General features: G+C 39.5%; 1 protein-coding gene across 2 annotated transcripts in view; it reads right to left on the bottom strand.

Annotated features, from left to right (window-relative positions):
- Positions 1-14342, bottom strand: part of si:ch211-196i2.1 (collagen alpha-1(I) chain) — a 107305-nt gene that overhangs the window by 33672 nt on the left and 59291 nt on the right. For both annotated transcript variants that reach the window (XM_038734455.1, XM_038734456.1), the window contains 19 exons: positions 13644-13763; positions 12588-12626; positions 12433-12486; positions 12260-12313; positions 8357-8464; positions 8201-8254; positions 6959-7012; positions 6713-6757; positions 6047-6100; positions 5372-5416; positions 5213-5266; positions 4680-4724; positions 4522-4575; positions 4358-4402; positions 3148-3201; positions 2606-2650; positions 2467-2520; positions 1490-1597; positions 1148-1201 (listed from right to left, as the gene is read on the bottom strand). In XM_038734455.1, coding sequence (XP_038590383.1) covers positions 1148-1201; positions 1490-1597; positions 2467-2520; positions 2606-2650; positions 3148-3201; positions 4358-4402; positions 4522-4575; positions 4680-4724; positions 5213-5266; positions 5372-5416; positions 6047-6100; positions 6713-6757; positions 6959-7012; positions 8201-8254; positions 8357-8464; positions 12260-12313; positions 12433-12486; positions 12588-12626; positions 13644-13763 — 1140 coding nt within the window. The remainder of the gene's footprint in view (positions 1-1147; positions 1202-1489; positions 1598-2466; positions 2521-2605; positions 2651-3147; positions 3202-4357; positions 4403-4521; positions 4576-4679; positions 4725-5212; positions 5267-5371; positions 5417-6046; positions 6101-6712; positions 6758-6958; positions 7013-8200; positions 8255-8356; positions 8465-12259; positions 12314-12432; positions 12487-12587; positions 12627-13643; positions 13764-14342) is intronic.

Below are 14342 nucleotides of genomic sequence, written 5' to 3' on the forward strand. Positions count from 1 at the left end.
GCACTGATTTTTATTCTTAAAATGGGTGAACTAATGTCGACATTAGAAAGCAGAAATTACAAGACTAGATATCCTTGTGTCACAGAGTCACAACATGCTTATCATTTAGATTTACTATTTAGATTATTAGTTGTCATTGTCATTAATAGTCACCTTATAAGCACATAAGCACAATAAGCACATTTGTTGTGTTTACAGACACACATCCGACGGACTGTCACTGAAACTTCGCTCCCTGGCCAGTAGGTGTCACTGTAAGACTGTGCATTGTGCATAGTGAGCGCAGTAAGGATGCAAGCAGAAGAGTAGTAACGGACAGAAACACGGAAAGTCCAGTATGGTAAGCCATGTAAGCAACCGCTTTTAGCTGCTGCTGATAGCTGAGCATAGTTCATTCAATTTGTCTGTGCTTCATTCACCAACATAACAAAATTCATAACAGAAGAATCCCTGAAGCCAGAAAAGGTGAATAATCACACTGGATGTTTTAAGAGCCTCTTCACTTCATTTTAGACTGAAATTAGACAGGCATAACACGTATCTTCTGACCCTGAAGAGGCAGAGGTAGGTTGTGGTAATGTGGTAAGTAACCATTGGGCTCCGTGAAAGGCACATTAGAGAGAGTAATGAATGTCAACACATCATCCATGAATTGCTAAAAACAGTTTGGAAACACCTGTCATCCCTGGAGTCATTAATCAAATTGTGGATTCATTTTTAATTATCAAAGTCTGTCTAAGATTTTACCTTGTGTCTGAAAGAGAGACAAACAAAATGTAACTTAAGCTGTTATTTTTTTAACAACTGATTGAACCTTTAGTAGAGGGCTGAAAGTGACTCCAGCTGTGAGGAGTGATTCCAATTAAAACTTGGATTTCACGTCGACATAACCGCTGTACTCGCTTCATTACTTTTTGATGTTTTAATTTAAAACACTAAATACTCCTGTGGAATGACCAAGTGCAGAAGAAGTCAGCAGCGTGTTAAATTCATGTTACTGCATTCATTCACTTCACAATATTGGATTGTTAAATTCACATGCAGGAGCTGGGAGCTTTAACTGTTTCGCAGTTAAATGTGACGTGTGGCTCAACATATGAGGTCATCTGACATTTCTTGGTGTTCAGACATACAAATCATCACTGACCTTTAACCCACGGCTGCCTTGTTTTCCCTGAGGACCAGTTTCTCCATTTGTGCCCTGAATAAAGAAATATAAAATCAGTCAAGCTTATCTCCTGGTCTACGTCTCCTGGTTAAAAGGGCATTTAATGCAATCGTGTTCTGCAAATACTATGCTGCATTGTGGGTTAAAAATCTGACAATGAAGTTTATTTTTTACTGTGTAAATCAACTCGTCATAGCTTAAAACTAAAACAGGTGTCCTTCTTGTTATTTACTGTTAAAAAGCATCAAAGTTCATTCTTGACAGTCAAAACAGGTATTTACTTTGTCAGGAAACAAAAAACATGGTGGTTAACCACTTCACCTCAGGGCCTTTGGGGCCAGGCTGGCCCTTGGTGCCTTGGAAACCTGGGAAGCCGATGGGGCCCCTCTCTCCCTGAGGACCCCTAATACCTGGTGCCCCTTGAAAACCCTGATATAAAATCAGAAAGAAACATTTTCTCATTATAAAATAGCACAGAGCCCTTATAGTTTTGCATTTTGGGAAATATGCATAACCAACAACAGAGACTACAGGAAGCAATGGGCCCAGTCAATAAATCGTCCCTCACATAACCTCGGTAAAACCACACTGCCTCATGCAAGAACCACTCGTACAATTTGTTCTGAAGGGGAATCTGAGAAATAGACCTGTTGTTTAAACATTACATTGATATGTAACTTAATTAAAGCCAAACAAATGCTAAGACTAATCCAAACTCGTGTTAAACCATTCCCTCTTTATGTGTGTCACAGTAGCACTGCTCTGATGACACGCTGTCGGCAGCGGTTCTATCAATATTCCTCTAATACCGCTACTGACGCTGCTATTTGGTCTGCTGATTTTCCGAAACAGGACTTGAAGCTCTGCTCTTCTTTTTACTTTCCCATAAACAGAGCAGCACGGGCAACCTTGTATGGCAGTTAATGCTAATGATGAAATCTCACAAACATGCACCTCCTCATGGACAGGTGGCATTCATCAAGGGTAAATGAGCAGGTCTGTGCAGTCACAAGAGTTTGGTGAATCTGACTTGTCTAAGTGAACCTCACAGAAAAAAAGTAAGAGAGGTTTAGGATAAAGTAGGAAAAATATTCTTGGACGAGGCCCGCTGTGTCGTTTACACATATTGTTATACACAAGGGAAAAAAAGAATAAATAAGCCTTAAGAAGGCACACTTTGTTAGCTTTGGACAGAGCTAAGCTAAGCTAAAGAATATTAAATTAATATAAATATATTTCCCAAAATGTTGTAACTCAACGTATTCAGTGTTATTAAACAAAAAGCTGCGGGCTTGTACTTTGTCGCCTTTAGTTCCTGGATCCCCCTTGTCTCCATCTGGTCCCCTTTTACCCTGTAAAGAAGAAAATGATCAAAGGGAGGTCCAGCCAATAAAGTTTTGCAGTAGATATGTTTGTAAATATATCTTGAGCACCTACCGTTACCCCGGGAAAACCCATAGGACCCCGTTCCCCTGGTGCACCCTGTAAATAATGTTAGTTGTTATATATATAGTAAGTTATTTTGAAGGTTTTCTAAGAGAATAAATTATAAATCTGTGAAACGAGTTCAACTACAGTAAAGGGCAGCAGAGAATTAATTTCACTTTATTGTCAGATTTTTTCTGTCATTTCTCTAGCATCCCAAGAATAAGGAGTGTAGATGAAACACAGCGGCTTCAGTGTCTCACAGCATCGTGTCAAGATCCACTGAGAAAACCAGTAGATGGCGCTGCGTGGCTGCAGTATGCTGTCTACCAACAGAGTGCTTGTAGAGATCAATGAGCAAATATATTTATAGTCTGTCAGTGTGAACCGTACAGTAAAGTTGCTTTGGATCACTCACCAGACCTTGCAGACGGCAGTCCCAACTGCTTGTAACACTCTCCCATACATCTAGTCTGTTCATACAATGTGTGTACCTACATGTGTTTGACTGTAATGATGTAATACCCTGGGGAATATGTTCAAGAGCAACTCACCATGGGCCCCTCAAAGCCGGGATCCCCCCGGGCACCCAGGGGCCCCATAGGCCCCTGAAATGAAAACAAAAAGAAAAGAAACCACACAGAAGAGAAAACAAAGATAAGACTACATTTTCTGTTCTTAGGTGCTCAGACTTACATCAGCTGTCTCTACATGTTGGTACATGACTTAGGACTTCTCATGATGCATGTCACCCTTATCTGTAGAATGAACAACTTGGCCTAAACCAGTGGTTCATAAACCTTTTCTGTCATGCTCATCTTGTTCATCTTTTATTTATTACATTGTGGAAGCTGCACTTGAGCAACATGAAGGAGACGAGGCTCTCCCACTACAGTGACACTTACGTTGAGAGCATTTAATGTTTTCCTAATGAGCATTGTTTGTTTTCTTTTGTCCCCTGTCTACAATCTGTCAAATCTATTAAACATTTCATTTTGCTGTCTGAATAAATCTTTACATGTTTGTTTATTGTCCCCGCATGAGGTTCATTGAACTTAATTTCCACACCACATTTTCTTTCAGTTATACTTGGGGCTGTAAACCAGGACACTTCACTACTTCCACTGCTGTGTGACCCGAGAGCAGCGTGAAATGCTTTTACGCCTGTTTTTACCTTTCTATGGTTGTTTTATGTTGGCGTGCACTTTTTAAACTTTTCATTATTTATACAGATTCTGGGTGCAAATGCATGTTGCATGTTGTGTATGTTGTTATGCTATGTGTGCGTGTGTTGAGTAGTTTCTAAGCAATTGGCCCTAGTGGGATTAATGAAGTTGTTGAATTAAATTGAATTCACACTAGGGGTTCTTGAGCCCAAAGAATCAGATAAGTTTGGATTCACGGATCTGACTTATCCCTTCACATCTGTCTGATCATGCATCTAAAATTGATTCACTTACCACAGGTCTGTTTTTCTGATTCCTTGTCTAACCTAAACAATTAGCGTAAATCTAAAAAACAGTTAAGTTGACAAGTCGATTTAGTTAATACAGTCCAACCATGATCTTATAGTTAAGAACAACTGGTTGCTGTACGGTGACTATGGAGTGGGGCTCTAAAACACTTGCATCTGTCACAGTATCAGCATCAAAGTTATATGACTTATACTGTGTGAAATTCAGTTCAATAAATCTCTTTTTTAAGGTTTAGAAAACAAAAGAGATGAAAAAAGGAACAGGATTAACATGATGAGAACAAACTTACGGGATCTCCTTTAAGTCCAGGAGCACCTATCAGCCCTGGGTGTCCCTGTTAAAATGCACAGATTGAAGTTAACCTCCTGCACTTTACCGGCGGCAAAGTGAGCAAAGCAGCACCCCAAAGAGTCAGAAGTCTCCATTAACAGTCTTGCCTTGAACTGTACTCACTTGGGGTCCTCTGAGTCCTGGAGGTCCCATCTGTCCCTCTAAACCTGGAGGCCCCTGGTCGAAAGAAAGGGAAGGCAACGCATTTTATGCCACAGTCTATAAACATTTCCAGCAAGTTGAATAACTGCAGCATATATATAACCAAAGAAAATGTATACCTGTGGGCCTTTGGGACCAATGCTGCCAGCAGGTCCCATGTCCCCCTAGAAGAAACAATAAACAATTTATACACAAAGGAAGAAACCTGTAAACTAAGTTTGGTCACTTGGTTTGATGTCAATGAAACCTTCCGGGCATGAAGTATAAAATCAAAAAAATCACATTTGCTTCTTTTCAAATTTCTACTCTATTGAAAACAGTTTTTTAATAATCCATTAATCATTTAAGTAATTATGCAGAAATGCCAAACATCCCATGCTTCTGAAATGGTAGAATCAGATGATTTTCTCTGTTTTATATCACAGTAAGCTGAAAACCTTTAGGGTTTTGGAGTGTTGGTTGGACAAAACATGCAACTTGAGGATAGCACCTTGGCTTTTGGAAATTTTGAGAAAATTTCACTTTTTTAACATTTAACAATCTAACAAATAATCGATTAATTAAAGCATTAAAGTAATTGCAGCCCTTGTGGGAAAACAGCTTTAACTCACATTTAAAGTATAGTTATAATAAAACTGTGGTGTAATCTTACCCTTGAACCATTAACTCCTTGACTGCCAACTTGTCCTGTAGAACCTGGTGCGCCCTGTGACACACACACACACACACACACACACACAAACAAATAGACATAAATTTATAACATGCACAAACAGCCATATTCTATCATTTCATCTGTTTTTCTGCTTACCGTCGGCCCTGGCAGACCTGGGGGGCCATCCAGTCCATTCTCCCCCTGGTAACAACACGTTAATAACAGCATGAATGAGCCACCATCCTACACACAGTATCTCGCAGTGAACGCAACTATACGATCACTTAATAATAATATTAATTCACCAAAAGTAGAAAATAATCAGGCATTAATCACTCCCCCAATATTAAGTATATTAACTACAGTTTGTATGAAAGCCAAACAAACACAGTAATACAGTATGTAGTTCTCAAACTTCATCCACATCTTTGAGACAATTTGTGGATGAAGTTTCAAAATTGATATATTTCCTGTTTTCTCCTTTACATGGGCTTCAAAAAAGCAGTTTGAAGAAAAGACGCTTAACATGGTCACCATTTTTTTAGGCTTAACCACAAAAAGAGGCCAAGCTCAATAGTTTTATTATTTGGTAAAACTGTGACTTGTTGTTACAGGATGATTATGTCAAGACTGAATGTATTTATTTTTTTGGTGAGCTTGTCCTTTTAATGTCAACATCACTACATGACAAAATAGTGAAGCAGTAAGACAGTGAAGAACGGGAAAGACATGATAAGCAAACAGCAGACAGAACAAGTACAAATATTTGACTGGTGGAAACTTGACATGCATTTAATGCTAGCAGCCAGAGTCGAATGGCACATCACTCACATCAGGCCCACGGGGCCCCTCTGGCCCGTAGCCACCTCGGATCCCCTGAGGACCCTGCAGAGAAGATTCAGAAATGCAGTGTCAACTTAATAACAATACACCATTAAAATACATAGAAAACAGAGTGAGGATTAATCAAACAGATGACCTCCTACTGATCAGAGTGCGTGTGGTAATATCAGGCAGACATTCTGATGTCTTGCCAAGTTGAATCAAAGTAAACCCGAGAATAGGCTGAAGAGAATATGAGAATCAGTGCCTCGCTGCTTGGAACTTAAAGTTCAAAGAGGGACTGGATTAGGGATTAAAAAGCATTCAGCAGTGCATGTCTTTCTTTCACAAAAGCTGATAGTTTGTTTTTTCTTTCCTTTTATTTGACACCAGTTGGATGTGTAAGAAATGTGTTACACAAGGACAGCTGTTACTTTCATGCATATTGTTTTAAATTGATCCTGTAATGTGCTGGCATCTTGCCCGGCAGATTGTACATGTCGTCTTCCTAATGTTTAAGCAGCTTAATGTTACATATAAAGAGGAAATGCTCCTTGATTTATGATCCTCCTACTTTCTTCCAAGGGGTTATGAATAAAAAATGTAAATTCCCTCCAATCATGGTTTGTCGCACACATAAAAAGGAATATAATAGGGAGGGTACAAGACACTCACCGGTGGTCCGACAGGACCAGGTGGGCCTGGCAAACCAGTTGAGCCCTAAAACAAAAACATGGTCTAAGATCATTACACTGCATCTAATTTTTCAATTTACATCTTCATACCTCCTAAAAACAAGCCACTAAAGGCTAGAGTTATTTCATTAATGTTGTGTAGCATATATTTCGGTTTTGTAAGAAAATGGTTTATGTTAGGACAAATTCTACTATATTCAGGATGGCTGATTTCACCAACAAGTACCTTCTCACCCGGTTCGCCATTTTCCCCTCTTGGACCATTGAGGCCAATGAGACCCTGGTGAGGTAGAGAAAAGAAACATTATCTTCTATGTAAAAGCAGATTTCTTTCTTGTTTTATCCTGCATACAAGAGTGTCAATCAATTTCACCAAAGTGAAATTACATAAAAACATTTTTCAATTTGGAGAAAAGGTCTCATGCTACAAGGGCCTTATCAAATCTGGATTTAAAGCAGCAGTTCCCGTCCGCTCTATAAAGCGTTTACAGCATTTTTCAAAATTATTAGCATTGTTTTCGACCGCAGCAGGCAGCAGTTTTCAGCTGAAAAGTTCAATACCTCTAAAAAATACCTGCCCAGCAGCAAACAGCAAACACAAAAAGTTAGCAAATAGCTGGTGAACATTTAGCAGCTAAAGAGCCAGATCTTTCCCTCAGGAGTTAGAAAGCAAAAAGAGTGAAAATTGGACTGGATATTTACCAGGTTGCCTGAAAAACGACTTAAAATTAATGATAATATGACTCTGTATCTGCTGAAGGTTTAAGTCTACCATATCAACTTAAATGTGGTCATATACATCACAGCTGTGTGCTTCTCTCTGTTGCCCCCATGTCCATGCCCAACCTCTCTTTGAAAGGTAGAACTTTTATTAGCTCAGCAGCTTGTTAGGTGATAGTTCAACGACCTGAATGGGCTGAATTTTAAACCTCAATTGATTTTTTTGGTACTGACCAAAATGTGTCTATAGCACCAAGTATGGAAAACTATCATAAACCAAAACCTGGCATCGAACTTCTGGTCAGAATCTTTTTTTCTTACTCTTTGATTGGATCCTTATCTACATGAAATAATTTGTCAATTAGACTTTTTTATTTATTTAAAAAATGTTTTGATAACATTTGACAGTCAAGTTATATGAAGAAGGGTTTTGTAGAAAAACGTTAATATTTCTCCAACACAACAATGGAAAAAACATTTTATTTCAACACTAGTATAAAAAAAAGTCAGTTGAAACTGCTTTGAATAAAAGTGACAGTTACCCATCAGTAAAAAAGTAAAGTAAATGACAATTAAGGTACTGAATTGTTAAAACATGGCCCAAAGATAGCATTCATGTGCCGCGGCTCAAACTGCATCCAGTACAGCCATGCCTTCTTTCCTCTGATTTCACAAACAGTAAATCTAACATGTAAGTGGTATTAACTGGTTTCCCTTACAAAAGCAGCTGTGCTTTTTTATTCCTCACCTCATCACCTTTTTCCCCTTTGGACCCTCGTTCTCCCCTGTATCCCCACGGGCCCTGATGTCAGTCAGAGACAAGGTGGAAAAACTTCAACAATTAAAACCACATCATGTATTATTTGTGTGCTTTTTAACTGTTCACGATACAGAATGTGCACACCTGTGTTCCCGGAGCACCAGCTGATCCGGGCTGACCATCTTCTCCATTTTCCCCGTCTCTCCCCGGGGTCCCGTCTCGTCCTGGAGGGCCCCTGTGACCCGGCTCACCCTATCAGACAACATGTGTTGATAGTGACTGTGTCTTTATCAGCCTGTTAGTGAGTAGTTATGACATCTTTAAAAGAAACTTGAAGACAACATTAACTGAAAAGTGACAAAGTAAAATAAAAACAAAAATCTGAATTGAAACAAACTAGAAATACAGCGCGTGAAGCACAACACTCTACAGCTGCAAGCTACATTATAGATTATAGGTTTGTGTTGTGAAGACATTGACCCTCTCCACCGCTCAGAGGAGCCATTTATCACACAGACAAGGCAACACCTGAATAACAACACAATGTCTAGAAGAGTGTGGCCCGCAATAACTCTGTCTGAAGACAGGTGGAAAACATGTACATAATCACAGTGAATGGCTAAACCACCTGTGCTGGCAGTGAAGGATGGCTACATGTAACAGGGTGTTACATATGCGGGGACTGATATGATGAAGGCTTTTATTTAACTAGAGTTGTTTCACTTTGAGCAATGGACTCTTTTTTGGGAACATTTTTGCTTCAAAAATGACATGAACGGTTACTCAAAATGATAAAATTTGCTGTTGGTTAATTGACTAATAATTTAATCACTAATCACACCTGGAAGCTACCTGTATACAATCTAAACATTTGCCCACTGAGCAGCTTCACTGGAGCAGCTCAGGTTTAGGGCCTTGCTAAAGAGCACCTCGGTGGTTGTAAGGGTGGAGCAAGTGCTTTTTTTTCACTAACCCCACCCAGATTTATCCTGCTGGTCCATGGATCAAATTGGCAACTTCGCAATTCAGTGGAATTTTCAACCTTCTTGGCATGGGACAAACAAAAATGTGCTTTCATCCATGTAGTCTACACAGTGACTCAAACACAAACACACAGTGGATCTATATTCTCTGCCACACGGGATCTAAACAGAGTAGACACCAAAGGCTGTCATATGGGCGATTGAGTGTTTCAAACCATCCCAAACCAAACTGTTTGCTCCTCAGTGGCAACTCATTTCCCAGCTGAGACCTCACGCAATATATGGCAACAGGCTCACATTTTCCATATGGTCGCAGTGGACTTCCATGACGCATGTTTATGTATCTGAGATGGTTTTTGAGATGGATGTAATGCAGTTTAATATACCTTTATTTTTACAAGCTGTTCACCCAAACACACTAAAGCTGGGGTAGGCAACGCTGGAAAATTAGCAAGAGACAGCTAGATTTTGAAAGTATCCAACTGTCCACCTCCTCCTTCTAGGGCTCCCTCCAAAGCCACTCCCTCAAAACAAATTCTCATGCGCAAGGAGTGCGCAGTCAACAAATATAACAAAAATGCTTCTGAAATAAATTGCCTACCCCAGCTTTAAGTCAGAGTTTTTTTTTATTCATTTGACGTGCACTAAGAAGGCAGGTCTCAGTGAAAGAATAAGAAAGATGAATTGAGAAAATGGGACCAACTACACATCTTTCATGGTTTTCGTTTTGAGTGTAATTTCCTATTTTAATTTGTTAAATCCTTGTGTCTATGCATACTTGTCTCATACCTGTCTCTGTGTTTTTCCCGTCGTCTGTATTAGATTATGTTTTTTCTTGTGTAATTTATTAATTTGTTCTGATTCCTGTTTTACTTTGTTACTTAACTCTCCTCTCATTTCACTCACTTCCTGTGTCTGTTTTTTTCCCGCTGGTTTGATTGTCCGCTCCGCCCTCACCTGTCCCGCATTATCTCAACCTTCCTTGTCATTCGTTCCTTAGTCATTTGTCAGGCCGTCTTCGCTGTCTGGTCAAGTGTCCCAGCTCTTCCTTTGTGTTTCCTGTGTTTGGATTACCTGTTGACTTACTGCCTGCTCTGCGATGGATTTTGTTTCCCTTTTACACTGCCTGCCTCACCTTTGGTGTACGTTGTTCACCTTTTTTAATAAACACTGAGAAGTGAACATGCTCAGCCTGGGTCCCCAGTGTTTGGGTCCTAAACCTCTGTTTCCCAAGTTGACTGTTGTTCTGTGTCTATGCTAGGCAAAACCTCAGTATAATCAAATTTAGAAAATAATATGGAATTTCTTAATTTAGCAATAAAAATACTTATTCTCTCAATATGAGAATGGTTACATCATAGGGAGGTTCATGTGTAGAGGGTTTCCAAACAACCACTCCCTTTAACCACGCTCACTCTGTTCCACCAGCTATATTACACTTAATTTAACTTAACATTCAACTGTTAAACTCTGCATATTGTATTGACAATCACTGTTCAATCCCACAGATTAATTTTAAACTTTGATCAGCATCCCAAAGTTTCCAATGACAACAAATATGTCAGATTCTATTCAGGGGACATGAACATAAAATGATGCCCAACATATCCACAATGTTTCCATTTGATGTAATTGTACAGCTGTAAAAATGTGCCATTCTTATTTTGACTACTAACTGTAAGCATGATTAAACTTCAGTGAATGGTTAGAATTTAAAAAAGATTTCATGGCTTCATTTAATCACAAACACATTTTTGTGCAGTGTTTGTTGATGTTTAAGTTACCACAGGCATCAACCCAGTCACCAAAAATTACGTTTCCTGGATCTAGAAAGACAGATTTTAGCAAGTGTGAAATCAAATTTGACATTTTGAAACATCTCAGAAACCTATGAGCAGGGCTTGACTTTTTTGCTCACTGGCCAATGTGGCTAGTGGTTTACCAAAGTTACTAGCCACACAGCATTTTTACTAGCCACATTTTTGTTGTTGGAAAATTACATTTTATATGATTAAAGTTGACAACGGCATGCTTAAATTGACTTGCTAAAATCTACTAATATTATCATTAGCTCTGATAAGGTTGTGTGTAAAGTTCCTTTTTTTGAAAACATGTAGTCTATTAACATAAAAAGAGTAGCTTCTTATTAAAAGTGCTGCATCAGAAACACTATTTATTTTTAACAGCAGTCAATACTGTAATACAGAGTAGAAACATTATCTGCATTAGAAATAAAGTTTTGTCTAAGAAAAAATCCACAATTAAGGTTAATTTATGTAGGCCTATATCAGTTTTGGGCTCTTTTGGATTTTTTGTAATTCATCTGCAGAGCTCTGACTGGATTTATGTTCATCATCATGAAGCTCTGGTCGCTCTGAGTAACTGGAGATACATCCACCTGAAACGAGCACACAGGTCTTTATTTTCCAGATTATCCCCTTAAAAACGCATCTTCTGCTTTCCTATACGGCATGATTACTTTTATTAAAACATAGAATTAACTCATGAAAGGTAGTTGTAATATGACGATATTGTGTGACATAAAGGCAGCCCGGCTACCACGTACCACACCATGTCCCTTAATCATGAACATATAATTTACAGCATTTAAGGGCACTTTCCTCGTGCACCCTAGCGCGGCGGCACTGCAGGAGAGAGAGCGACGCGTCTGTGGTCTGGATTCTCCTGCTATTAAAAAGGATCGCTATGTCATTGCTGCTGCAGGTTAAGTTCATAATTAACGGCAGGCTAAAACAGCCCTCAGTCCAACGGCCAGTCCACGAGTTTAATCTCCACAGAGTCAACTTGTTTCCAGTGTTGTCGGTCAAGAGAGGCTTCACGAATGGACCAATGAGCAAACACTATGTGGAGGTAGTACTCATGTGAGTTGTAGTGTCGTAGTGTCAAATAGCAATTCGTTTGTGAAAGTGGCTAGTGGGAGTGACTGTGTTAAATCCACCTGCATTGGGCGGGTTGGCTGGTGTTAATGTCAAGCCCTGCCAATGAGACTAATTACATTGATTAAGTTACTTCTGGATCAGGAAGTGATGGCTTAGGCACTTACCATCTCTCCTGGCATCCCTGGTCGTCCTCGCTCCCCAGGTTCACCAGGTGGCCCCTGAAAAATATAACCCATTCATGAATTCAGAATTAATCAAAGTAGAAATATCATTTTAAATGTGATTTATTCAGGTTAATTGTTTGCATTTATAATTATGCATGAAGCCCATCTCTTACCTGTATGCCAGGCCTGCCTGTCTCTCCAGGTGGTCCTGCAGGGCCTTCTTTACTCTGCAAGCTCACAAAGAAGAAACCAACCTCAGGTCAACAGGAACTAACAAAACAACTGAATCCCAACAGAGACATGATATTAATTGTCACAGCATACTTACAGGCCAACCAGCATGGAGTAACTGGTAGAAATTGGTTTGCTGCAGAGAGAATAGAAACACACAGGTTAAGTTAAATACCCTGAAATAAAAATAAAACAAAAAGTGTATAGCACATGGATGATACCAATCAGCATTTGTGAACACAGAAAATTATTCTATCACCTTCTCCCCAACTCCAAAAGGACCATTGCCTTATCACTGACCCTCATTCAGAATGAATGGAAACATGTGAGTGACCTCTGCAGGTTGTCCACATAAAGTTCAAAGAAAACACAGTAACAAATCGCCTTCACAAACTACTAACAGACTTTTATTTCTGTCATCTTTTTCCAATAACAATCTGCCAGTTCTCCATCATGCTGACAAACTGGTGGGTGTATTCTACAACATACAGCTGTGCCCACTACAGAGAGTTTAAACAGATGAGGACAAAGCATCAGCTTGCACGCACCACAACAGCAGGGTCCAAGGTTTAACAGATAGATTTGGAATGATCTTTTTTTGGGGTGGGGGTGACATTTCTGCTTTATTGTGATAGGGATAGCTTGAGAGAGACAGGAATAGCAGGGCAGAGAGAGGTGGTGACATATGACGTCTAGTGTGTCTTTGAGGTAACTGACATCAGTAAAGAGCTCCAAAGTCAGTAAAGAGCCCCAAAGGATATGTTAACTTGTTCTCAATTTGTATTTGCGTGTTAAATAAACAAGAAACAGCATGTAAATATGACAGCTTTAAAGGAAATCACTTGACTGATCTAGGCTAGCAGTTCCTTTGTGTATCCAGACTGTGTATTAAGCTAGGCTAACCCTGACCCTGGGCTGTCTCTGCATAGACCTTTCTGAAACACATTCTCAAAGGTTTCATGTTGAATATGATCTGCCAGTGGGAATCAGTGGGAAAAAGGTGCTGGATCAGGCTTGTCTCTAAACATTTTATTTATACTGTAACAATAGCTAGTGGTCATCCAAACCATATTTTTTTCCAAGCTCAAGACTGCATGGAGAGAGAGAAATGGAGAAGCAGAATAATGTGTAAAATCTAAGGTTACCACCTTACCTGAAAGGCAGCCCATTCCTCCGCTGTGTTCTTCCACAGGTAGAGGGTTGGTAAACCTGCCGGTCCAGGAGGTCCTGGCTCCCCCTTTCTTCCTGGACTCCCTTCAGGGCCTGTGTTACCCTGTGAGAGATGAAAAGGAAGTGGTAATTTTATAGCAAAACAAATCAATTTATATGGAAAACTCAGCACAGCCATGTTTTTAACATTCCATCATATTTGATGCAGCATTGGGGCTCTGGCATAAATAATTGACATGTATACTTAAAGGTGGGGTAAGTGATTCTGGAGAAATCCTATACTATGACAAATAACATGATATAGAGTTTACAACGACACAGTAAATAATGTAACTAACGCTAGCTAAGTTGTGGGTTAACAGACTTTCATTTCAGTTGTTGCTATGAAGCTAACATGAAGAGAGGACGAGACGGTCCCAGGTCTAGAAAGCGATACTCACAAGTCTCCTTAGCTAACATCACAACAACAGCAAACTAAAAAGTAGGCTGAATGTCCTTGGGCAGGTAATTAAATTTTAACTGACACACAAATAATGGTTGGAATAGTGTTGTGTGGCTCGATCTGAGCCACTTTGTTTGTTTCCCATTTACAGAGCCAGGGCTGTGTACAAAAAAACTTTTTTCAGCACATGCCCTAAATGGTCAGCTCACAGACCACGAGGAGATATAAGATATAATCCTG

This window comes from Micropterus salmoides, unplaced genomic scaffold (genome assembly GCF_014851395.1).
Source record: "Micropterus salmoides isolate LMB-PRFRI ecotype aquatic unplaced genomic scaffold, ASM1485139v1 Ms_hic_scaffold_20, whole genome shotgun sequence".
Taxonomy (NCBI): domain Eukaryota; kingdom Metazoa; phylum Chordata; class Actinopteri; order Centrarchiformes; family Centrarchidae; genus Micropterus; species Micropterus salmoides.